Here is a 25,260-nt window from a genome sequence, read left to right as displayed (position 1 = left end):
CCGAGTGCTGGGATTAAAAGCATGCGCCACCACGCCCGGCTTGTAGAGATTTTTTTTTTTAATTGTCCTTTGAAAGCTGGGCATGGTAGCACATGCCTTTAATCCCAGCACTCGGGAGGCAGAGGTAGGAGGATCACCATGAGTTCCAGGCCACTGTTATGCCCAGATCGCGGACTCCCCAAAGACCACCAAGAGAGTCAGACATGTATGCAACAGCAAACAGGTTTATTTCCTGCTTAAGCTCGGGCTCCAGACTTTACCAACGCAGTGGGTCCAACCAAGAGCCCCGAATGGAGTCTGAGAGGAGCTTTTATTGGGTTCAAACAAAAAAAGGGGAATTTCCAGTGTAGCAGTTACATGATTAGTTGACATTTACCAAGGGTATATATGTTGCATGCTGATTGGTTACATAGTAACTGAGAGACTTTAAGCAAACTTATCTGTAGTCACAAGAGCCACAGGAATGTGTAACATTTACTTGGTCCTTTTTGATTGGCCTGTTCATTACAGGGATTATTTTGGGTACTGAGCAGTTTGTGGTTGTTTTTCCCAGTAACTGCAAAATGCTGTGTCAGTAACTTGGGCCCTGCAGGGAAACAGAAAATTAGGCCTATTAATATATTTAAAGTCTGTCATGGCTAACTTTGGTTTGGGCTCTTCAGCCACTCTGAGATTACACAGTGAATTCCAGGTCAGCCTGAGCTACAGTGAGACCCTACCTCAAAAAACAAAAACAACAACAAAAAAAGCCCTTTGATATTTGTACTAAAATTAAAGGCTAGCACAAGGCTCTAGGTTTAATCTACAGCATCACAAGAATAAATACTACCTGGGCATAATGGCACATGCCTTTAATACAGAGGTAGGAGGACTTGTGAGTTCGAGGCCAGCCTGAGACTACATAGCAAATTCTAGGTCAGCCTGGGCAAAGCCAACACCCTACCTCAAAACACCAATAAAATAAAATGTTAGACTTAGTCTCCACAGTTCAGGAGTTACAGATGTGAGTCAACACGCCCGCATCAATTTTCCACCTGCTTTTATTTACTTATTATTATTATTTTGTCTTGTTTTGCTTTTTCAAGGTAGGGTCTCATTCGAGCCCAGGCTGACTTGGGATTCACCATGTAGTCTCAGGGTGGCCTCGAACTCACACGATCCTACCTCTGCCTCCCGAGTGCTGGGATTAAAGGCATGCACCACCACACCCGGTTTATTTTTGTTTTTTTGAGGTAGGGCCTGGCTCTTGACCGGGTTGAAATGGAGTGGGCCTCCAGTCCAATTAGAGGGCAGTTGTTTCCCCCATAACAGACGTGCCACTTTTGCACCCGTTGACTCATTTGGCCTGACTGGCCAATTATAAGGATTGCGGTATCCATTTATGAGTATCTTCACTGGTGATTTCTCTTTCTCCCATTGAACACTTTGCAAAATGGTCTACATGGAGGAGGTTTTCAGCTCGGATCCAGCAAGATTTCTCAGTGACCTTGCAGCCCAAGTATATGGAGTCTTCAGCAATAGGGTCTTACCATCTATTCCTGGTGGGAAATCAAATGCCTCAGCAACGGCCTATAATGTTTTGGGGGCATCAGGGACCTCCCTGGCCAACAACTCACTGGAAGATATCCCATCCTGGCACTGAAAATTTTCTAGCAACAATCTATGGCTCCTGAGTGTTCCATTGTCCAAAAAAGTAGGATTACATATGTTTTATTTATATCCTTTTAGATTTTGATTAGCTGTCCCTCCACCTTTCCTTTACTCAATCTCTTCCCCAGACCTCATTTTGGGCCTTTTCACCCCCATTAATCTATTCTTCTACTTACATATATACAATAGCAACCTATTAAGTAACCCTCTCCCTTCCTTTCTCTTCCCTTTCTGTCTCTGTTCTAGCTTACTGGCCTCTGATACTGAGTTTTTTCATTTAATCCAGATGCCTCTCTGTTTATTTTTTCCAGGGATGACCTGACAATTGATGAGAGTGGAGTGTTGAAGTCACCTTCTACCTCTGTGTTTGGTGTTATCTGTGACCTTAGTTCTAATAGCATTTGTTTGATGAATTTGGGAGCCCCCATGTTATGTGCATATATGCTTAGGATTGTAATGTCCTCCTCTTGGAGTGTGCCTTTAATCAATATAAAGTGACCTTTCTTATCTTTCCTAACTAATGTTGGACTGAAGTCTACCTTGTCAGATATTAGGATAGCAACCCTGCTTGTTTTCTAGGCCCATTTGCTTGAAACACAGTTTTCCAACCTTTCACCCTAAGATAGTGTCCATCCTTTGTGGAAAGGGGAGTTTCTTGGAGGCAACAAATTGAAGGATCCTGCTTTTTAACCCAGTTTGCAAACCTGTGTCTTTTTGTTGGGGCATTGAGCCCATTGATATTAAGAGATATTATTGAAAGGGTGTATTTATTTTTGCCATGTTTTTGTAGTTCTTCCAGTTTTACCATTGCTCTCTTTGGTTAACTAGTATTTGAGTATGGTTTGTTTTTTCCAGTTTCCTTATATGTGTGCTTTTTTTCTCTTCAGCATGGATGATTCTTTCAAGTATTTTCTGTAGAGCTGGTTTATCTACAAATATTTCATTAGCCTGATTTTGCTGTAGAATGTCCTTATTTCTTCATCTATTTGAATGAATAGCTTTGCAGGATAAAGGAACCTTGGTTGACAGTTGTTATCTTTCAGAACTTGGAATACATCATTCCAAGGCCTTCTGGCTTTTAAAGTTTGTGTTGAGTAATCTGCTGTGGTCTGATGGGCTTGCCTTTGTATGTAATTTAGTTTTTCTCTCTAACTGCTTTCAATATTTTTTCTTTCATTTGTATCTTTGGTACTTTGATTATAATATGGCGAGGAGAGGTTCTTTCCAAGTTTTGTCTGGTTGGTGTTCTAAAGGATTCCTGTATCTGCATTGGCACCTCTTTCCCAATTGGGGGGCTGTTTTCTTCTATGAGTTTGCTAAAGATGCCTACTATGCTTTTGGAGCGAAATTCTTCTCCTACTATACCTTGAATTCTTATGTTTGATCTTTTCATAGTGTCCCGAATATCTTGAAATTCCCATTCATACTTTCCTATTAGTTTGTCTTTCTCTTTGTTGGACTGTATTAGATCTACCACCTGGTCTTCTAGCTTAGATATTCTGTCCTCTCCTTCATCCATTCTACTGGTGAGATTTTCTACAGAGTTTTTTTTTATTTCATTAACTGTGTTCTTCATTGCTAGTAATTCTGACTGGTTTTTCTTTATTATTTCTATTTCCTTATTTATGTCATTTATGTCTTGTATTGACCTCTTTGTTTCATTAAATTGGTGTCCTGTATCTTCTTTGATTCCTTTGATTTCCTCTTTCATTTCTTTGATTTTTTTTTTTCTTTGACTTCTTTGAGCATATTTATAATCATTCTTTTGAAATCTTTCTCAGGCATTTCCTCTAACTTGTTCTCACTGGAGATCATTTCTGATGCATTAATACTTTTTGGTGGATTTATATTATCTTGACTTTTGGTGTTTCTTGTGTTATAATGTATATATTTTTGTATCTTGGATTAATTTAATGCTTGGATTTTCTAGTTAGTTGCAGTATTATTAGATGTGTCAATCAATCTGATGTTATATATTTTCAGGGTAGGAGCTTAAGGTGCTAGGTGTGGCTCTCAAGACTCTCAGAGTATCTACAAAAACGACCTAGGTGTTGGGTTTGCCTGCTATGAGAGTATTCAAGTAGGCTGAGTGGAACAAAATACAGGCAGATTCTAAAACTAAACAGCACAGAGTACTTATGCAAGAGTAGGTATTATGACAACCAGATCCTCTAACTGTTCCTTAGGGTGTATGATGCCCCACACCCGAAATCCTGAGAACAAGGAAGTTAAGATTTTTGGTCTGTTCAGGGTTCCAAGTCAGCTTGTGACCAAATAAGAACCTTCCCTAATGTATAACAGAAGAGGAAACAAAGCCACTATAAATCAAGAAGCAACAAATAACAAGCCCAAAATATAGCTTATTTAAGAATGGCAAAGCTAGCTGGGCGTGGTGGCGCACGCCTTTAATCCCAGCACTCGGGAGGCAGAGGTAGGAGGATCTCCGAGAGTTCGAGGCCACCCTGAGACTACATAGTGAATTCCAGGTCAGCCTGAGCCAGAGTGAGACCCTACCTCGAAAAACCAAAAAAAAAAAAAAAAAAAAAAAAAAAAGAATGGCAAAGCTGACCATCCATCAGATTTAACATATAATTTATCCTGATATGGAAGGTGCAATTAGCACTTCTGGTTCAGGCCTAAATACCAGGCTTATTTGGCGGGTACTGATCTGGTGTAATCCCAGTTACCTTTTGGGATGATTTTGTTCTCAGTTATGTTGTGCTCCTTCTTGGGTCCCTCTTTGGTGCACTGTGGGTTCAAGTAGGCTGGGTGGGTCATTGGCTCGCTGATCTGGTTGCTGGTGCTGGATGCTGTGATCTCCCTTGCCCTGGTCTCTGCTGCTTGCTGGCGGTTTCACTGGCGGTGGGGGAGGGGAGGCTGACGATGGTGGCTCTAGTTCTCTCGCTGGTCCACATGATCCTCTACCTTGTGATCTGCTCCTCCTGTTCTGCGGTTCTCCACGTTTCTTGGGTTTGGGAAGAGCTCCAGTGTGAGTGGAAAATCCCCTCACCTGGGTTTTCCTGCGGCTCAAGCCGAGCCTGGCAGCTGTGACGCTGCGGACCTGGTGCCGCCCGGAGCTGCTGGAGCCGCTTCGGCCATCAGTGTGGGCTCTGGATGCTCTGGATCTCTCTACTTCTCTGCTGCCATTTTAATTCCTTATATACTTCGCTTTTTAGTAGAAGAGTGTATTTTTCTGGATGGTTTTTGGATTTTTCTCCCCTAAGCTGCTTTGGTGTGGTTCCTACTCCACCATCTTAACCGGAAGTCCACAAATATTTTTTTTAAATATATTTTATTTATTTATTTGAGAGAGAGAGAGAGAGAGGCAGAGAAAGAGGAAGAGAGACAGAGAGAGAATGGATACATCAGGGCCTCCAGCCACTGCAAATGAACTCCAGATGCATGTGCCACCTTGTGCATCTGGCTTACGTGGGTACTGGAGAGTTGAACCAGGATCCTTTGGCTTTGCCAGCAAGTGCCTTAACCGCTAAACCATCTCTCCAGCCCCACAAATATTTTTTAATTAATTAATTTTTTTTTTTTAGTTTTATTCACACCCCAAGGTAGGGTCTTACTGTAGTAGCCCAGACTTACCTGGAATTCATTAAGTATTCTCAGGGTGGCGTCAAACTCACAGTGATCCACCTACCTCTGCCTTCTGAGTGCTGGGATTAAAGGTGTACACCACCACAGCTGGCTAAAAAGAAAGTATGTTTATTTATTTATTTAAATTTGTCTTGAGAGAGAAAGAGGCAGAGAGAGAGAGAGAGAATGGACGTGCCAAGGCCTCCAGATGTGCACTCTCTAGTGTGCATGTGCAACATTGTGTGCTTGTGACACTGTGCATCTGACTTGGAGATTTGAACATGAGTTCTTAGCCTTTCCAGGCAAGCATCTTAACCGCTAAGCCATCTCTCCAGCCCTAAAAATATTTTTAAAATAAAGGGCTGGAGAGATGGCTTATCAGTTAAGGCACTTGCCTGAAAAGGCAAAGGACCCAGATTCCATTCCCCAGGACCCACATTAGCCAGATGCACAAGGGGGCGCACGTATCTGGAGTTCATTTGCAGTGGCTGGAGGCCCTGGCGCACCCATTCTCTCACTCACTCTCTCCCTCTTTCTCTGTCAAATAAATAAATTGATTAAAATAAAATATTTTTAAAAAAGAAAGAAAATAAAACCAGGAATGTTGGTGCACTCCTCTAATCTATACCTGGGAAGACAAGACAAGAGGTCTGCAGTGTATTCAAGGACACCCTGTGTTATAAAGTGAGTTCCAGGCTAGAGTAACATCCCGTCTCAAGAAATAAAAATGAAGCCAGGTGTGGTGGTGCACGCCTTAATCCCAGCACTCGGGAGGCAGAGGTAGGAGGATTGTTGAGAGTTCAAGACTACCCTGAGACTACATAATGAATTCCAGGTCAGGCTAGAGTGAGACCATACCTTGAAAAACCCATAAGTAGCACTTGTGTGTGTCTTTGTTGAACTGATGGACAAAGTCAAAAAGAGAGGTGCAGGGCTGGAGAGATGGCATAGCGGTTAAGTACTTGCCTGTGAAGCCTATGGACCCCGGTTCAAGGCTCGGTTCCCCAGGTCCCACGTTAGCCAGATGCACAAGGGGGTGCTCGCGTCTGGAGTTCGTTTGCAGTGGCTGGAGGCCCTGGCGCGCCCATTCTCTCTCTCACTCTCTATCTGCCTCTTTCTCTCTCTGTCACTCTCAAATAATCAAATAAATAAATAAAAATCTTAAAAAAAAAAAGAGGTGCAAAAATAAATCCTCTTTTGCAACCCAGAGCTCATTGTTAAGTATGAGTTTTGATACGTGTGTGTGTGTGTGTGTGTGTGTGTGTGTGTGTGAAGAAATAATGACTGTGAGTTCGAGGCCACCCTGAGACTACGTAGTGAATTCCAGGTCAGCCTGGGCTAGAGTAAGATCCTACCTCGAAAAATGAAAAAAACAAACAAACAAACAAAAAAAAAAAACCATAGTAATTTAATTTGTATTTGATTTTCCAGGGTTGATCACCTTTGAGAATTTAACCCCCAGGGACAAATAGTTGCATCATGAATTCCATGAAATTAGGCAGAGGTCCCCACATCTTGTCTCCTAATTGTTCTTCCACCTGGCAAGAACCACCAGCCGCTTCTAATCTCCTCACTGGGTCTTCCAATCAAGGTATTTCTCCTGTGTCCTGTCATCCCAGCTGTCTAGCTGGCTGAGGCAGGAGGATTGTGAAATTCAGGCCTGCCTGAGTAAGTTGAAGGCCAGCCTGGGCAACTTAGGCAGTCCTTGTCTCAAAGTGAAAAGTGAAAAGAGGGGTTCAAGGCCAGCTTGGGACTACAGAATGAGTGCCAGGTTAGCCTGGGCTAGAGGGAGACCCCCATCTGGGGGAAAAAACAAAAGCGACTATATTAACTGCTCAGACTTTACAGTGCACAATGTATAAGCATTATAGGGATTAACCACTTGGGACTTCTTTTGTTTTTAGGAGCTTTGCCTTTTTTCTCTTGAGCTCTATAATACTCTATAATAAAATCTTTCCAGGGTTGGACAGATGCTTGTAAAGCTGAATGGCTCAGATTCAGTTCCTCAGAACCCACAAAGCGGTGCATGCTTCTGGAGTCTGTTTGCAGGGGCTAGAGGCCCTGACATGCCCATTCTCTCTCTCTCTTTCTGCTTGCAAATAAATAAATGAATAATAATATTTAAAACAAAATCTTTCTAAACTTCAAAAAGTGGGCTGTGGGTTGCCGGGCATGGTGGCCCCATGCCTTTAATCCCAGCTCTTGGGAGGCAGAGGTAGCAGGATCGCCATGAGTTTGAGACTACATAGTGAATTCCAGGTCAGACTGGGTTAGAGTGAGGCCCTACCTTGAAAAACAAAAACAAACAAAAGTGAAAAGAGAGCTGGAGAGATGGCTCAATGGTTAAAGCTTGCTTACAAAGCATGGAGGCCCTGGTGTGCCCATTCTCTCTCTTTCCCTCTCTCTCTCAAACAAATAAATAAATTATTTTTTTATAAAGGGGGGAGGGCTCAGGCTGGGGATATTGCTTAGTGCTTAAGGTGCTTGCCTGCAAAGCCTAAGGACCCAGGTTCAACTCTCCAGAGCCCAGATGCACATGGTGGCACAATCATCTGGAGTTCATTTGCAGTGGCAGGAGGCCCTGAAGTGCCCATTCTCTCTCTTGCTCTCTGTCTCTGCCTAATAAATAAAAATAAAATAAAGGGGTGCTGGAAGATTGCTCAGTGATTAAAGGCACTTGATTACAAAGCTTGAAGGCCTAGGCTCAATTCCCTAGTAGCCCTGTAAAGCCAGATGCACGAAGTGGCGCATGTGTCTGGGGTTTGTTGGTAGTGGCAGGAGGCCCTGGCCCGCTCATACTCACATTCACTTTCTGTCTCTCTCAAATTAATGTGTGTGTGTGTGTGTGTGTGTGTGTGTGTGTTTATGAGGTAGGGTCTCACTCTAGCCCAGACTAACCTGGAATTCACTATGTAGTTTCAGGGTGACCTCGAACTCACAGTGATCCTCCTACCTCTGCCTCTTAAGTGCTGGGATTAAAGGTGTGCACCACCACACTCAGCTAATAAAAACATCTTGGAGCTATTTATTTATTTATTTATTTATTTGAGAGAGTCAGAGACAGAGAGAGTGGGCATGTCAGGGCCTCCAGCCATTGCCAAGGAACTCCAGATGCATGTGCCACCTTGTGCATTCGGCTTACGTGGGTCCCGGGGAATTGAACCTAGGCCCTTAGGCTTCGCAGGCAAGCATCTTAACCGCTTAGGGCTGGAGAGATGGCTTAGCGGTTAAGCGCTTGCCTGTGAAGCCTAAGGACCCCGGTTCGAGGCTCGGTTCCCCAGGTCCCACGTTAGCCAGATGCACAAGGGGGCGCACGCGTCTGGAGTTCGTTTGCAGAGGCTGGAAGCCCTGGCGCGCCCATTCTCTCTCTCTCTCCCTCTATCTGTCTTTCTCTCTGTGTCTGTCGCTCTCAAATAAATAAATTAATTAATAAAAAAAAAAGAATCTTTACAAAGCTATGGAAACTGAAGATGTTTAAAAATAAATACATAAATAAAAAGAATGTCCTTGATCTTAAAAAAAAAAAGTAAAAAGGGGCCTGGGGGAGGGGGAGGGCTTAGTGGTAGAACCTCTGCTGAGAATCCCCAATAAGGGTGGGGACATGACTCCCCGATGGAGCTCAAGCCTAGCACAAGTGAGGCCCTAGGCTCCATCCCCAGTACCACAGGGGGAAGAGGGGCGCGGGGAAGGCGGACACGAATGAGGATCACATGGGGAATCTTTAACTTCAAACCGAAGCCAGCAGGTCTAACAAGCTCCCCAGGCGTTGCCAATGCATCGCACCGGGGACCACTTGACGCAGCAAGGGCCTAGCTGACTGGGAGCAAGGGAAAGCAGGTGGGAGGGCGGTCCCCCGGAGTATAAGACGGCCCGCGGGGCGGCCACCCACCACCCTGCAGGCGGGACCCCGGCCGGCACCATGTTGCTGAGCCCTCCGCCCCAACTCTGTCTGCTGCTGCTGTGGGCCGGCGCGGAGCTCTGCTCTCCCTCTGCCCTCCGGCTCTCGCACGGCGGGACCCCCGGCCCTGTCCGGTCTTCCTCGCCCGTGGACGTGGTATGTCTGGAAGCCCAGCTGGTGGTGACTGTCAGCAGAGACCTCTTCGGAACCGGGAAGCTAGTGGAGCCCGCGGATCTCAGCCTGGGCCCTGAGGGCTGCCGGCCCGTGCCCTCCCTGGACGCCAGCGTGGTCAGGTTTCAGGTGCCCTTGCATGAGTGTGGCAACAGAGCGCAGGTGAATCTGGGTCCCTTAGCCCTGGGGTGGGCGGAGTGAGGCTGGTGATTAGAAAGAGTGGGTGCTGTGGCTGGAGGGATGGCTTTAGGTGTTTGCAAAGCCAAAGGACCAGGGTTCGATTCCCCAGGACCCACGATAGCCAGATGCACAAAGGGGCGCTCGCGCGCGCATCTGGCGTTCGTTTGCAGTGGCTGGAGGCCCTGGCGCGCCCATTATCACTTTCTCCCTCTCTGTCTCTAACAGATAAATAAAATCTTTAAGAAGTGGGTGCTGAGCTGATGGGACAGACTTCTCTCGCTGTGGGTGCGGAGATGGGGATTGGGGATGGAGACCTTCCTTCCCGGATCTACTGAAAGTGAGGGAGGGGCTGGAAGTGGCTGTGCATTCTAGGTTGGACCATGAATCTCCGACTCTATATTTTTCAAATTAATTAATTAACTTTTTTTTTTTTTTTTTTTGAGGTAGGGGTTTCACTCTAGCCCAGGCTGACCTGGAACTCGCTATGTAGTCTCAGGGTGGCCTCAAACTCATGGCCATGCATCCTCCTACCTCTGTCTCCCAAGTGCCAAGATTAAAGGCATGCGCCTCCATGCATGCTTGGCTTTCTTGTTTTTTTTTTTTTTTTTTTTTTTTTTTTTTTAGGTAGGGTCTCACTCTGGCCCAGGCTGACCTGGAATTCACTATGTAGTCTCAGGGTGACCTCGAACTCATGGCGATCCTCCTACCTCCACCTCCTGAGGGCTGGGATTGAACGCATGTGCCACCATCTATTTGAGAGACATAAGAGGAAGATACTGAGTACTAGGGATGCCAAGGGCCCCTATTACCCCTACAAAGGAACTCCAGACACACACACCACCTTGTGCATCTGGCTTTACGTGGGTCATTGGGGAATGGAAATTGGGCTATTAGGCCTTGCAAGTATCGCTTCCAAGCACTGAGCAATCTCTCCAACCCTCAAACCACCTGTTGCTTTTTTTTTGTTTGTTTGTTTTGTGTTTTGTTTTTTTATTTGAGAGCGACAGACAGAAAGAGGCAGATAGAGAATGGGTATGCTAGCGCTTCTAGCCCCTGCAAAGGAACTCCAGACGCGTGCGCCCCCTTGTGCATCTGGCTAACGTGGGTCCTGGGGAATCAAGCCTTGAACCGGGGTCCTTAGGCTTCACAGGCAAGTGCTTAACCGCCAAGCTACCATCTCTCCAGCCCCTCAAACCACTTCTGAAAATCCTGGTGTTCAAGCTACACCTTACACTAAATCAACACAAATGTGGGATCCACCCACCAGCATCTTTGAGTTTCAGGTGATTAGCCGAAGCCTTGTTAATTTGGTCTCCTGAAGGCTTCAAATCCTGCCTAAGGGTAATCACCTGCCCCAGGGGCCCCCTTCCTAGGTATCCATCCTTGGTGGTCCCACAGTACTCTGTGCTCCTTTCAATGCCCTGTCCTGAAGTTCCTTTACTTTTTAATTAAAATAATTATTATGTATTTGAGAGACAGAGAAAGAAGCGGAGAGAGAAAGATAGAGAATAGGCGCACCAGTACCTCCAGCCACTGCAAAGGAACTCCAGAGGCCTGTGCCATGTTGTGCATCTGGCCTACCTGGGTCCTGGGGAATTGAACCTAGGTCCTATGGCTTTGCAGGCAAGTGCCTTAACCACTAAGCCATCTCTTTAGCCCCTGAAGTTCCTTTTTATTAGAGAGAGAGAGAATATGGGTGTTCCAGGGCCTCCAGCTACTGCACACAAACTCCAGACATATGTGCCCCCTTGTGCATATGGCTTTACAAAGGTACTGAGAAATCAAACCTGGGTCTGTAAAGCATTTGCAGGCTGCCTTAACTGCTGAATTGTTTCTCCAGCAGTCCCCCTTGTTTTCGTTCTTTTCAAGGTAGGGTGTCACTCTAGCAAGGCTGACCTGACATTCTGTAGTCCCAGGATGGCCTCAAACTCACAGCAAGCCCCCTACCTCTGCCTCCCAAGTGCAGATATTTTTTCTGTTTTGAGACAGGGTCCTAGGCTGGTCTTGGACTCATTATGTAGCTGAGGATGACCTTGAACTCCTGCTCCATCTGTTTCTGCCTCACAAGTGCTGGAATCAGTGTGTATATGTGTGGTAAGAATGCCTGTGTGGGAGTGTGCATGCTGTGGAGGCTGGAGGTGGATGTTGGGTGTTCTCCTTGATCACTCTCCACCTTATTTTATTTGATTTTTTTTTTTTTTTTTTTTGAGAGTAACAGAAAGAGGCAAATAGAGAGAATGGGCATGCCAGAGCCTCCTGCCACTGCAAATGATCTCCAGATGCATGTGCCCCCTTGTGCATCTGGCTAACATGGGTCTGGGGAATCGAGCCTTGAACTGGGTCCTTAGGCTTCACAGGCAAGCGCTTAACTGCTAAGCCATCTTCCAGCCCACTCCACCTTTTTTTTTTTTTTTTTTCAAAAATTTAGTAACAACTTCCATGATTGTAAACAATATCACATGGTAATGCCCTCCCTCCCCCAACTTTCCCCTTTGAAACTCCATTCTCCACCATATACCCTCCCCATCTCAATCCATCTCAGGGCCTAATGGCCCAGGTTCCATTCCCCTCCTGATTTTGATGTCATGATCTTTTCCTCCTCTTATGATGGTCTTGTGTAGGTAGTGTCAGGCACTGTGAGGTCATGGATATCCAGGCCGTTTTGTGTCTGTGGGGAGCATGTTATAAGGAGCCCTACCCTTCCTTTGGCTCTTACATTCTTTCCACCACCTCTTCCACAATAGACCCTGAGCCTTGGAAGGTGGGATAGAGATATTGCAGTGCTGAGCACTCCTGTCACTTCTTTCCAGCGCCATGATGCTTTCTTTGTCATCCCAAGGTCACTGCCATCTGTAAAGAGAAGATTCTCTACCAAAAGTGAGAGTAGCATTAATATAAGGGTATGAACATTAAGAGAAGTGCTTACTGGGCAGTTTGACAAGCATAGTATATACATTCACCCAGACAGCAGCAGAAGTTACACCCCAAGGGCTCATGACTACCCCTGTTTTAAGTTTTCAGTATCAGGGATGTATTCCCTCCCATGGAGTGTGTCTCCAGTCCAATTAGAGGGCAGTTGGTTTCCACCATGACAGATGTGCCACTATTTCACCCGTTGGCTCATTTGGCCTGGCTGGCCAAATATAAGGCTTGCAGTGTCCACTGTTGAGTGTCTTCTCTGGTGATTTCTCTTTCTCCCATTGAACTGCATGCAGAATGGCTTCTTCCAGCTTTCTGTCAGCTGGTCTACATGGAGGAGGTTATCAGCTCAGTTCCAGCAGGATTTTTCAGTGACCTTGCAGCCCAAGTATTCCACCTTATTTTTGAAGCAGAGTCTCACTTGAACCCAGGGCTAGCTGATTCAACTAGTCTTGCCAACCAGCTTGCCCCAGGGGATCTCTTATTTCTGCCTCATAGGAACTGGGATTACAGGTGATCTGTGTTAGAGCCCCTGCCTAGAACCCCCCAGTGAGGGGCTGGGGGCGTGGCTCAGTGGTAGAGCTCCTGTCTAAAATTCCTGAAGGGCTATGGTAGTGGACTTGCCTAGAGTCCCCCAGTGAAGGGCTGGGTGGCATGATCCGGTGATAAAGTGGGGTATCAACATGTCAGAGGCAAAGATGTTGATGGCTGTGAAGCCAAGCATAGTGGCTCATACCTGTAATCCCAGCACTAGGGAGGCTGAAGCAGGAAGATAGCAAGTTGGAGTCCAGCATGGACTATATAGTGAGTTCCAGGCCAGCCTGGGCTGAGACCTTCCAAACAAAACAAGTGCGTGCGTGCGTGCGTGTATCTAAACACTTATGGAGCCTTTCCTCACCAGCCAACAGCAGAGGAGGTTGACAGTTGAGAGCCACCTTCATGGCCACGGGCTAATCATGACCTGGGGCACGTGATGCCAGTCTGGCTAACCATCCACCTCGTCCTTAGGTGACAGAGGATGCCCTGGTGTACAGCACCTTCCTGCTTCATGACCCTCGCCCTGTGGGAAACCAAGCTATCCTGAGGACTAACCGCGTGGAGGTGCCCATCGAGTGCCACTACCCCAGGTCAGTGTGGCATGGGCTTCATGTCCAGTACAGCGTCCCGGTTCATAGTGGGTCAGCCCATTGACAGCAGCTGTCATTACTGCCCTGAGTATAAACTGCAGCCTGCTAGGTGAAGCTCGAGCCCCTACATGCATGCATCAGGGACCCAACAGCCTTTGACTTTTCACTTTTCGTTGGTTTGTCCACGTAGGGTCTCGCTCTAGCCAAGGTTATCTGGAATTTACGATGAAGTCTCAGGGTGGCCTCAAACTCAGGGCGATCCTCCTACCTCTGCCTCGTGAGTTCTGGGATGAAAGGCGTGTGCCACCATGCCTGGCAACCTTTGAGATCTTTTTGTTTGTTTTTTGGTGGGGAGGGGTTTCGGACATGTCTTGTGTAGCCCAGGCTGACCTCCAACTCCTGACCCTCCTGCCTTCACCTCCTGAGTACTGGGATTTTAGGCACACGCACCACATCTGGCTTTCATATTTTCTGGGAAAGGGTCGGACTCTCCCTGTAGGCTAGGCTGGCCTGGGTCTCACTCTGCCCCCAGACCTTTGCCCCCAGCTCTTGTACCTAAAACATGGAGAATCGCGACCTTGGTGGCGCACACTTTTAATCCCAGCACTCGGGAGGCAGAGGTAGGAGGATCACCGTAAGTGTGAGTTCGAGGCCACCCTGAGACTCCATAGTGAATTCCAGGTCAGCTTGGGCTAGAGTGAGACCATACCTCGAAAAAACAACAAAAAATTAAGATTTCTTTCGTTTTTCCCTTCAACTTTGTTTATTGATGTCCTGAACATGAGAAAGTACAAAGAATTCAAACAAAAACATGTACAACCTCTTAAATACTCAACAGAATATATTTTCTATTCCAACAGATGTGAATTAAGTCATACTGTACAGCTTCAAATAAATACCAGCCTTGCATCTTATTAAGTGCTCTGATAAACACTGTCATCTGAGGCACAGTTTACATGCCCTCTCGTCAATGCCTTGGTTTACTACGGTAGTTGAGAAAAGAAGCACATAGCTGCTGGTTTCCCTCACAGGAAATATATATATTTAAAAAATATATATGTAGTTTGTTTTTTTTTTTTTTGGGGGGGGGGTGTTCGAGGTAGGGTCTCACTCTAGCCCAGGCTGACCTGGAATTCACTATGGAGTCTCAGGGTGGCCTCGAACTCACAGTGATACTCCTACCTCTGCCTCCTGAGTGCTGGGATTAAAGGTGTGAGCCACCAACAATCTAAATGCACCTAAAGAGATGAGAAAGTGCTAAGCCAATTGAGTTCTGAGTAGCATTGAGTGGGTCAGCATGAAAACTCGCTTATTCACTTTGGCACACGCCTCACAGTATATGTACTGTGGCTATACTGAAAATTCTTATACCTACAGCTTTAAAAAAACATAAAACTCAAAGCAACTGCAAAGATAACGTATGACTATGTTATGCATAGCACGCTGCCTGTTCTAAGGGGAAGCATATGAGTATCTCGGTTCATACCTTCGGCTTTTTTGAAAATTTAATACAAGCTAGATACTAATCAGAAAATACTTTGTATTTTTAACAATTTCTTTCATACATGGTAAAGACTCATTATTTCCCCAAATAGTGGTTTAAGCATCATACAAAGTGAAATTTCATTAGCATGCAGATAGTTATGGTTTTGCTATTTATTTGAGAGCAACAGCCAGAAAGGGGGGAGGGAGAGAGAGAAAGAGAATGGGCACACCAGGGCCTCCAGCCACTGCAAATGAACTCCAAACACGTGCGCCCCCTTGTGCATCTGGCTAACATGGGTCCTGGGGAATCGAGCCTCGAACCAGGGTCTTTAGGCTTCACAGGCAAGCACTTAACTGCTAAGCCATCTCTCCAGCCCTGAATATTTATGATTTTTGTATGAAAAATGTAGGGAAATTTGTTCAAAACCTATGGTTATACTCATTTTTTTTTTTTTACCACAAACATATTTATCAACCAAAGAGTTCTTTTGTTTTCAAGGCAAGATCTCACTCTAGCTCAGGCTGACCTAGAAATGTAGTCCCAGGCTGGCCTTGAACTCACGGCGATCCTCCTACCTCTGCCTCCTGAGTGCTGGGATTAAAGGCATGTGCCTCCAGGCCCGGCATTCTCTTTTTTTGTTGTTTTGGGTTTTTTGTTTTTTTCCCCGAGGTAGGGTCTCACTCTAGCTCAGGCTAACCTGGAATTCACTATGTAATCTCAGGGTGGCCTCGAACTCACGACAATCCTCCTACCTCTGCCTCCCGAGCGCTGGGGTTAAAGGTGTGCGCCACCACACCCAGCTCAGGCTACTTTTTTTTCTTTTATTATTGTTGTTCTTGGAACTCCATTACATAATACTCAGTCATGAATTCTGCAAATAACAATGTCCTGTCATGATGTCAAAAGGTTAGACAGGGGCGCGCTCTCTCTCTGCCTGTTTCTCTGTCTGTCACTCTCAAATAAATAAGTATAAATAAACAAAATTTTTAAAAGTTTTTTAAAAAAAGCTTAGACAGGCCTGATTATAACTCAGTGTAGTCTTAAACGGGCGGTCATCCTCCTGCTTCTGCTTCCCAAGCACTAGGATTCCAGGCCTAAGTCAGAACACCTGGCTCGACTATGTTGAGGCCAGAATCTGTGTAGTCCAGGCTGGCCTTGAATTCTTCCTGACTCAGCCTCGAGTGCTGGAATGACAAGTGTTTGTCATCCTCTCATCCTATTTTCTAGATATTTACGTGTGTGTGCGCGTGTGCGCCAGGGCTTCTTGCTGCTGCAAATGAACTCTACATGCATGCGCCTGGCCCTCTTGGGCCTCTGGCTTATGTGAGTCCTGGGGAATCAAACCATGGTCCTCAAGCTTCATAGGCAGATGCCTTAACTGCTAAGCCATTTCCCCAGCCTGGTTTCACCCACCTTTAATCCCAGCACTCAGGAAGTAGAGGTAGGAGCAACGTGAGCTCAAGGCTAGCCTGGCACTGCAGAGTGAGTTCCAGGTCAGCCCGGGCTGGAGTGAGACCCTACCTCAAAAATAAAGGGGGGGGGGCTGGGTGTGGTGGCACACACCTTTAATCCCAGCACTCGGGAGGCAGAGGAAGGAGGATCACCATGAGTTCTAGGCCACCCTGAGACTACATAGTGAATTCCAGGTCAGCCTGGACTAGAGTGAGACCCTACCTTGAAAAAAAGTTGGGGGGGGGACTGGGGAAATGGCTTAGCAATTAAGATGTTTGCCTTAGAAGCCTAAGGACCCGGGTAGGATTCCCCAGGGCCCATGTAAGCCAAATACACAAGGGGTTGCATGCGTGTGGAGTTCCTTTGTAGTGGCTGGAGGCTCTGGCACACCCATTCTTTCTCTCTGCCTTTTATTCCTTCTCTCAAAGAAATAAAATATTTATTAAAAAAAAAAAAAGTCAAGCTGGGCATGGTAATGCAAGCCTTTAATCCTAGCACTCCAGGGCTGGAGGTAGGAGGGTCTCCGTGAGTTCGAGGTCATCCTAATGACAGAGTGAGTTTTGGGTCAGCCTGGGCTAGAGTGAGACCCTATCTTGGAAAAACATAAAAAAATAAAATAAAATAAAGGGCGGGGAGCAAACCAAAGGACGTGTGAATAGTGGGCAGTTTTCCACATGGAAATACTCTACCTTGACATTTCCCATGGTTGGGGAAGCTGCCTGCTCCCAGGCATAGAAATCCAGAAGGGGTGAAGAACAGGTTCAGGCCCTGGGGGGGACCTCAGCTTGGCTGCGTAGCCAGCACCACTGAATGGAGATGGGATGCACCTCCCAACCCTGCACACAGTGGGCTGGATGGGGCCCGGGTCACGGCCACACGGAAGCAGCTACGACACTTCTTCCAGGCAGGGCAATGTGAGCAGCCTCGCCATCCAGCCCACGTGGGTTCCCTTCAGCACCACGGTGTCCTCGGAGGAGAAGCTGGCCTTCTCTCTGCGCCTGATGGAGGGTGAGTCTAGGGATGAGGGACCGGTAGGGGAAGGCAGATAACCCGTGGGCAGTCTCGAGCCCTTGGCTGTGTCTACACAGAGAACTGGGATGCTGAGAAACTGTCCCCCACCTTCCACCTGGGAGAGGCAGCCTACCTCCAGGCTGAGGTCCACACTGGCAGCCATTTGCCGCTGCAGCTGTTTGTGGACCACTGTGTGGCCACTCCATCACCGGACCATACCGTGTCCCCATATCACGTCATCGTGGACTTCCATGGGTGAGGCCTGGATTTCTTTCCAGGACGCGGGCGTACGTGTGTCTGTCTTGCCCCCCTCCTCTTGCGTCTGTCTTGCCCCCCTCTTCTTGCGTGTGTCTATGCAGGGGCCAGGTGGGAATCTGGGCCTCTTGACACTGCAAACAAACCCCAGGCCTGGGCCACTTTCTGCTTCTGGCTTCGGTATCTTGGGAATGAAGCCTGGACTACCAGCCTTTGCAATAAGTGCCTTTTATTTGCAAGCAGAAAGAGACAGAGAGAATGGGCACATCCGGGCCTGTAGCCACTGCAAACCAGCTCCAGACGCATGCACCCCTTTGTGCATCTGGCTTACGTGGGTCCTGGGGAATTGAACCTGGGTTCTTTTGGCTTCACAAGCAAGTGCCTTAACTGTCAAGCCATCTCTCTAACCAGCAAGTGCTGTCCTCTTCCTGACCTCTTCTTGTTTTGTGTTTGTGGGTGCATTTTTTTTTCTTCTGAGGTAGGGTCTAGCTCTAGCCCAGGCCACTGTTGGGATTAAAGGCATGCACCACCACACCAGCTTAGTGTTTTTATTTTTGTTTTCTTGAGGTAGGGTTTCGCTCTATCCCAGGTTGACCTGGAATGCACTATATAGTTGAGGTTGGCCTTGAACTCATGGTGCTCCTCTTACCTCTGACTCCTGAGTGTGTTTTTGGTTTCTTGAGGTAAGGTCTTGCTTTTGAGCCTAGGCTGACCTGGAATTCACTATGTAGTCTCAGGTTGGCCTGGAACTCGGTGAACCTCCTACTTCTGCCTCCCAAGTGCTGAGCTTAGAGATGTGTGCCACCACATTTGGCTACATTTCTTAAATATTTTAGAGAGAGAGAATATGGGAACACCAGGACCTCCAGCCATGGCAAATGAACTACAGTCGCGTGAACCACCTTGTACATCTTGCTTTATGTGAACACTGGGGAATCAAACTCAGGTCCTGGAGCTTTGTAGGCAAGTGCCTTAACTGCTGAGCCAACTTTCAAGCCCTACCTTTTTTTTTTTTTTTTTCTCTCCTGTAATGGGGTGTCAAATAGCCCAGGCTGACTTGGAACCAACTTGGAACTTCTGATCTCCATATCTCTACCACCAGAGTGCTGGGATTGGAGGCCTGTGCCACCATGCCCAGTGTAGGCAGTGCTGGCCATCAAATCCAGGGCTTTGTGTGTGCTGGGCCAGCGCGACCAACTAAGATACATTCCCAGCTCTTGTTTTTTGTTTTTTTGTTTTTAATTTTTTTTGGTTCATTATTTATTTGAGAGCAGCAGACACAGAGAAAGGCAGAGAGAGAGAATGGGCACACCAGGGCCTCCAGCCACTGCAAACACCAGACGCATGCGCCCCCTTGTGTACCTGACTAACGTGGGTCCTGGGGAATCGAGCCTTGAACCGGGGTCCTTCGGCTTCACAGGCAAGCGCTTAACCACTGAGCCATCTCTCCAGCCCCATGTTATTTTTAACTTTATTTGAGAGAGAGAGAGAAAGAGACAGGAGAGAGAATGGGCATGCCAGGGCCTCCAGCCACTGCAAACAAACTTCAGATGCATGTGCCCCCTTGTGTATCTGGCTTACATGGGTCCTGGGAAACTGAACTGAGGTCCTTTGGCTTTGCAGGCAAACACCTTAACCACTAAACCATCTCTCCAGCGGCACACCTTCCCTTTTCTCCCCTGAGGTAGGGTTTCACCCTAGCCCAGGCTGACCTGGAACGTACTATGTAGTCTCAGGCTGGCCTTGAACTCACAGCGATCCTGCCTGTGCCTCCCAAGTGCTGGGATTAAAGGCGTGCATCACCACTCCCAGCCCAGTTCTTGTTTTATTTATTTCAAACAAGGTCTCGAGACCGAGGAGGCGGCATAGCGGTTAAAGGCGGTTGCTTGCAAAGCCTGCTGGCCCAGTTCAGTTCCCCAGTAACTGCATAAACCAGATGCATGGTGTGATTTATGCATCTGGCATTCCTTTGGAAAGAATAGGCCAGGCCAGCCAGTGCCCCTGGCACAGCTGTTTTCTCTTAACATATATAAATAAAAATAATAAAAATCAACCAGGCATGGTGACACACGCCTTAATCCCAGCCCTTGGGAAGAGGAGGTAGGAGGATCACCATGAGTTGGAGGCCACCCTGAGACTATATAGTGAATTCCAGGTCAGCCTTAACTAGAGTGAGACCCCCCCCCTTGGAAAAATCAAAAAAAAAAAAATTAAATAATAAAAATAAGGTCTTAGCCTAGAACTCACTGTCTCCCTGTTTCAGCCTGACTGCTGAGATGACAAACTTGAACTCCTTGAGAGGTAGAGGCAGAAGGATCAGCCTCACCTACATAGCAAGTTCAAGGGGGTACATGAGACCCTATCTCAACCAGCCACCCAAGAGCCAGATGTGGTGGCCCAAGCACTTAATGTCAGCATGGGGGGGGGGGTGCTGAAATGGGGAGAACGTTGCAAGTTCAAGGCCAGACTGGCCTATAGTGAGTTCTCAATCTGGCTAGCATAAGATCATACCTCGGAAAGTAAAATAAAACGAAAAAAATATATCAGCCACCCCAACTGAAAGAAAAGAGCCAAGAGCTATATGGGGGCTGTACACTTATGATCCAAGAGCAAAAGACAGAAGCTTAGAGTTTGAGGTCAGCCAGGGCTGCATGGTGAGTTTAAGGCCAATCTGGGCTATACAGCGAGAGCCTTTCCCCACGGGGCTGGGGGGCTGGGACGGGTGCCATCTAGCAACAAAAGAATGTGCTTTGGAGCAAGCAAGCCCAGAGAGCTGTTCCTCTTGCCAGAACAGGGGCTCCAAAAGACCTGAGAATGTTTGTCTTGAAGGACAGATGGGATAGAAGGCCAGAAGTGGGTGCTTCAGGGGGCCTGACGTAATAAGGGGGCCCACTGGACGCTGTTTCCCAGTCTCTAAACCCCATCCCCACTTGTTCCCTTCCAAGTTGCCTGGTGGATGGTCGATTTGAAGGCTTTTCTTCGTTTCAAGCCCCGAGACCCAGGCCGGAGACTCTCCAGTTCACAGTTGATGTGTTCCATTTTGCCAATAGTTCCAGAAATACGGTAAGGTGGCCATTTTTCAAGACTTCAAAAAAATGTATTATTTATTTGAGAGAAAGAAGTGGGGGGAGAGAGAGAGAGAAACATGGGCGTGCCAGGGCCTCCAGCCACTGCAAACGAACTCCAGATGCATGCGCCCCCTTGCGCATGTGGCTTACGTGGGTCCTGGAGAGTTGAACTGGGATCCTTTGGCTTTGCAGGCAAATGCCTTAACTGCTAAGCCATCTTTCCAGCCCTTTGTATGTTTATTTGTTTTGAGAGCGATAGAGAGAAAGAGACAGAGAAAATAGGTACACCAGGGCCTCCAGCCACTGCAAACGAACTCCAGACACTTCCGCCCCCTTGTGCGTCTGGCTAACGTGGGTCCTGGGGAATCAAGCCTTGAACCGGGGTCGTTAGGTTTCACAGGCAAGTGCTTAACCGCTAAGCCAACACTCCAGCCCCCCCCCTTTTTTTTTTTGAGGTAGGGTCTCCCTCTAGCACAAACTGACCTGAATTTACTATGTAGTCTCAGATTGGCCTCGAACTCATGGCGATCCTACCTCAGACTCCCAAGAGCTGGGATTAAAGGCGTGTGCTCCACTAGTGCTTCTGTTAAGCAAAGATCGCTGTGCAAGTAATTAGAAACTGGCCTAATAGCAGCAGTGGGCTTAGTGAGACCCCCAAGAGTTTCTGTCGCTCAGATTTACCCTTGAGTAGGTAAACACAGCCACGCTGTTGCATGCATGCCGTACTGGCACCAGGGAGGTGGAGGCAGGAAGATTAAGGAACCAGCTCGACAATGATCTCTGGGCTGGCCCGGGTTACATTGAACCTGGTGTCGAAAAGCCAACAAATGCTCGAGAACCAGCTTAGTGGACAGACTGCACCGGCATGAAGGCCTGTGTTCAATTCCCCAGCACCCATGTAAAAAGCTTGGCATGGCCAGGCGTGGTGGTGCACACGTTTAACCCCAGCACGTAAGAGGCAGGTGGAGGATTGCTGTGAGTTCGAGGCCAGCCTGGAATAACAGTGGGTTTCAAGTCAGCTTGGGCTAAAAGAGTAAGACCCTACTTCAAAAAACAAAAACAGAGGCTGGAGAAATGGCTTAGTGGTTAAGGTGCTCGCCTTCAAAGCCAAAGGATCGGGGCTTGATTTCCCCAGGACCCACATAAGCCAGATGCACAAGGGGGCGTACACATCTGGAGTTTGTGGGCAGCTGCTGGAGGCCTTGGCATGTGCTCATTCTCTCCCTCTCGACGAAAAATAATTGAAAAAGAAAAAGTGCTGGAGAAATGGCTCAATGGTTAAAGGTGCTTGCTTACAAACCCTGATGGCCCAGGTGTGATTTCCCCAATAACCACAGAAAGCCAGATGTGCAATGTGTTACATGTGTCTGGAGTTTGTTTGCCGTGGCTAGAGGCCTGGTGCACCTGTTCTCTATCTGCTTCTTTTCTTTTTTTTTTTTTTTTTTTTTTAATTATTTATTTATTTGAGAGCGACAGACACAGAAAGACAGATAGAGGGAGAGAGAGAGAATGGGCGCGCCAGGGCTTCCAGCCTCTGCAACCGAACTCCAGACGCGTGCGCCCCCTTGTGCATCTGGCTAACGTGGGTCCTGGGGAACCGAGCCTCGAACCGGGGTCCTTAGGCTTCACCGGCAAGCGCTTAACCGCTAAGCCATCTCTCCAGCCCTCTATCTGCTTCTTTCTGTTTATCAAAAAAAAAATTATGCACTTGTGTCACTGTGTGTTGGCTTATGTGGGACCTGGAGAGTCAAATATGAGTATTTAAGCTTCCCAGGCAAGCGCCTTAACCACTACACCATCTCTCCGGCCCAAGTAAAATGTTTCTAAAAAGGCTCAAAACTATCAGTTGAACCTGCATAGAACTCAGCCTTAACAAACAACTTTGTTTCAGATGTACATTACCTGTCACCTCAAAGTCACTCCCGCTAACCAAGCCCCAAACCAGCTCAACAAAGCCTGTTCCTTCAACAAGACTTCCAGTAGGTGAGGAAACTCGACTGGCATGGGCACCCACAGACCTTTCATGTCCAGTTTCCCCTCATTCAAAATCGGCGAATCTAAGCCGGGCGTGGTGACGCACGCCTTTAATCCCAGCACTCGGGAGGCAGAGGTAGGAGGATCACCGTGAGTTCGAGGCCACCCTGAGACTACACAGTGAATTCCAGGTCAGCCTGGGCTAGAGTGAGACCCTACCTTGAAATTAAAAAAAAAAAAAAAAATCAGCAAGTCCCTTCTTTGGCTCCATAAGTTCAAGGCCAGCCTGGCATACATGAGTCCTTGTCCTTAAGTAAACTCTGCCAGCATCGACTCTAAACTTCCTATCTTCTCTCAGTTGGTGGCCAGTAGAGGGCACTGCAGACATCTGTGAATGTTGTAACAACAGCGACTGTAGCATCCAGGGCTCTTCCAAGAACCAGACCCACAAAGGGAACCAGTGGCCCAGGTCGGCTTCCAGAATCCGCAGGCACGGTATGTCACTAGGCCAGCCATTGGGTTTATTTATTATTGCTGTCCTCTTCCTCTGAAGTCGCCTCTCCCTTGTGTTGCGTAAGGGTGGCTGATAAAGCCGGGCGTGGTTGCTTATGCCCTTAGAAAACTGAGGTAGGAGGATCTCTGAGTTCAAGGCCGGCCTGGGCTACAGAGTGAGCGCCAAATCGGCCTGGACTAGAGTAAGACCCTACCTCAACCCACCCCCACCAAGACTGTTCACTCTAGAGAATGTCCTGGTCCTGATGGAGACCCTAGGGTTAAAGGGGCTGCTCTGAGCCTTCTTCCCAGTGGCCAGCAAGGTATCTCTGCTGCCCTTGGATGTAAGTAGGCCAGTGGAAAGAAAGTGTCAAGACTTTCTCCTTTAGCCCATGGAGGCAGAGCAAAGCTCAATCTTGTGGTGGTGTTTGTTTCTTGTTTTTTCTTTTTTTAATATATTTATTTGAGAGAGAGAGAACAAGGCAGAGGAAGAGAAAGAGAATAGGTGCACCAGGGCCTTCAGCCACTGCAAACGAACTCCAGATTCATGCACCCCCTTGTGCATCTGGCTTACGTGGGTCCTGGGGAATGGAACCGGGGTCCTTTGGCTTTACAGGCAACGCCTTCATCACTAAGCCATCTCTCCAGCCTGCAAAACAATCTTCAGGAACTGAGTGACTTTGAAAGCTAGGTATAGTGGCACTTGTCTATAATCCTAGCCCTGGGGAAACTGAGGCAAGAAGATCACCAGTTAGCGATCGACCTGGGCTACATAGTGATAATGTATTTAAAAAAAAAACTGGGCCGAGGGAGATGACTCAACAATCAAAGGTGCTTGCTTGCAAAGCCTGCCAGGCTGGGTTCAATTCCCCAGCACCCACATAAAGCCAAGATGCACAAAGTGGCACATGCATCTGGAATGTTTGCAGTAGCAATAAGCCCCGGTGTGCCCATTCTGTCAATAAAAATACTAAAATGGGGACTGGAGAGATGGCTGAGTGGTTAAGTACTTGCCTGTGAAGCCTAAGGACCCCGTTCGAGGCTCGATTCCCCAGTATACACATTAGCCAGATACACAAGGGGGTACATGCGTCTGGAGTTTGTTTGCAGTGGCTGGAGGCCATGGTGCACCCATTCTCTCTCTCTGCCTCTTTCTCTGTCTGTCACTTTCGGATAAATAAAAATCTAAAAATTTTATAAAATGGGGGTTGGAGAGATGGCTTAGAGGTTAAGGTCAGTGAGAGTGAGACTGTACCTTTAAAACAAAAAAAAATTCAAATTATAAAAGCCCATATCCCATTCCTTTCACAGTGACAGAGGAAGCAGATGTCACTGTGGGACCACTGATATTCCTGGGAAAGGCCAGTGAACAAGCTGTGGAGGGCTGGACCTCTTCCTCACATACCTCTGTGGTACTAGGCTCAGGACTGGCCACGGCGGCATTTCTGATTTTGGCTGCTATTGTCCTGGGCGTCTCCAGGAGATGCCCCACCAGCCTCTACCCAGTGTCCTCTTCTCAATAAAAGAAGAAAGCAAGCTCCGAATGCGGCTCAGTGACTACAGTTTGGGGTCACGGCGCTGCGGGGAGGGATGGGTGGTGCCTGCTTGGGGACAGGGTAGACTGTCACACAGCACCAGGGGATCCTGTAAGTACAGTTGGGCCTCTGGTGAGCTGCTACCAGTCTAGATGGCTGGAGGATAAACAGTTCTCTTTCTTTTAAGAGTGACGGAGAGGCAGAAGGCAGAGACAATGGATGCATGTACCCCTTGTGCATCTGGCTTACGTGGGTCCTGGGGCATTGAACCTGGGTCCTTATCCTTCACAGGCAAGTGCTTACCTGCTAAGCCATCCCTCCAGCCTGAGGATAAATAGTTCTGTGGAGGTATATCCAAATCCCCAAGAAAACTGTCCCTATTGGGTCACCAAAGTAGGTCAATGATCTTAAATCTAGATCACCACGGTCTGCGTGAGGGGCAGCGTGTTTGGGGTGC

At 47.5% G+C, this 25,260-nt stretch overlaps 1 protein-coding gene and 1 pseudogene across 1 annotated transcript; both read left to right on the top strand.

Moving 5' to 3' along the window:
- Positions 1 to 6,343: 6,343 nt before the first annotated feature.
- LOC123459170 lies at positions 6,344 to 6,489 on the top strand (annotated as a pseudogene).
- Positions 6,490 to 9,154: 2,665 nt separating this feature from the next.
- On the top strand, positions 9,155 to 24,791 carry Zp3 (zona pellucida glycoprotein 3). Its single transcript, XM_045142869.1, has 8 exons — positions 9,155 to 9,466; positions 13,412 to 13,530; positions 17,373 to 17,476; positions 17,557 to 17,734; positions 20,680 to 20,797; positions 22,694 to 22,785; positions 23,135 to 23,271; positions 24,580 to 24,791. The coding sequence occupies exons 1-8, from the start codon at positions 9,155 to 9,157 to the stop codon at positions 24,789 to 24,791; spliced, it is 1,272 nt and encodes a 423-aa protein (XP_044998804.1).
- Positions 24,792 to 25,260: the final 469 nt, after the last annotated feature.

The sequence above is a fragment of the Jaculus jaculus genome, chromosome 2 (assembly GCF_020740685.1).
Source record: "Jaculus jaculus isolate mJacJac1 chromosome 2, mJacJac1.mat.Y.cur, whole genome shotgun sequence".
Taxonomy (NCBI): Eukaryota; Metazoa; Chordata; class Mammalia; order Rodentia; family Dipodidae; genus Jaculus; species Jaculus jaculus.
Note: the sequence above shows the minus strand (reverse complement) of the source record. Positions and strands in the feature narration are given on the sequence as shown.

Excerpts from the sequence above, each read along its gene's own strand:
- Zp3 (XM_045142869.1), top strand. The coding sequence starts at position 9,155 with ATGTTGCTGAGCCCTCCGCCCCAACTCTGTCTGCTGCTGCTGTGGGCC. Across the intron at positions 9,467-13,411 it reads AGTGTGGCAACAGAGCGCAG|GTGACAGAGGATGCCCTGGT; the intron begins GTGAATCTGGGT and ends CCTCGTCCTTAG. Across the intron at positions 13,531-17,372 it reads ATCGAGTGCCACTACCCCAG|GCAGGGCAATGTGAGCAGCC; the intron begins GTCAGTGTGGCA and ends CACTTCTTCCAG.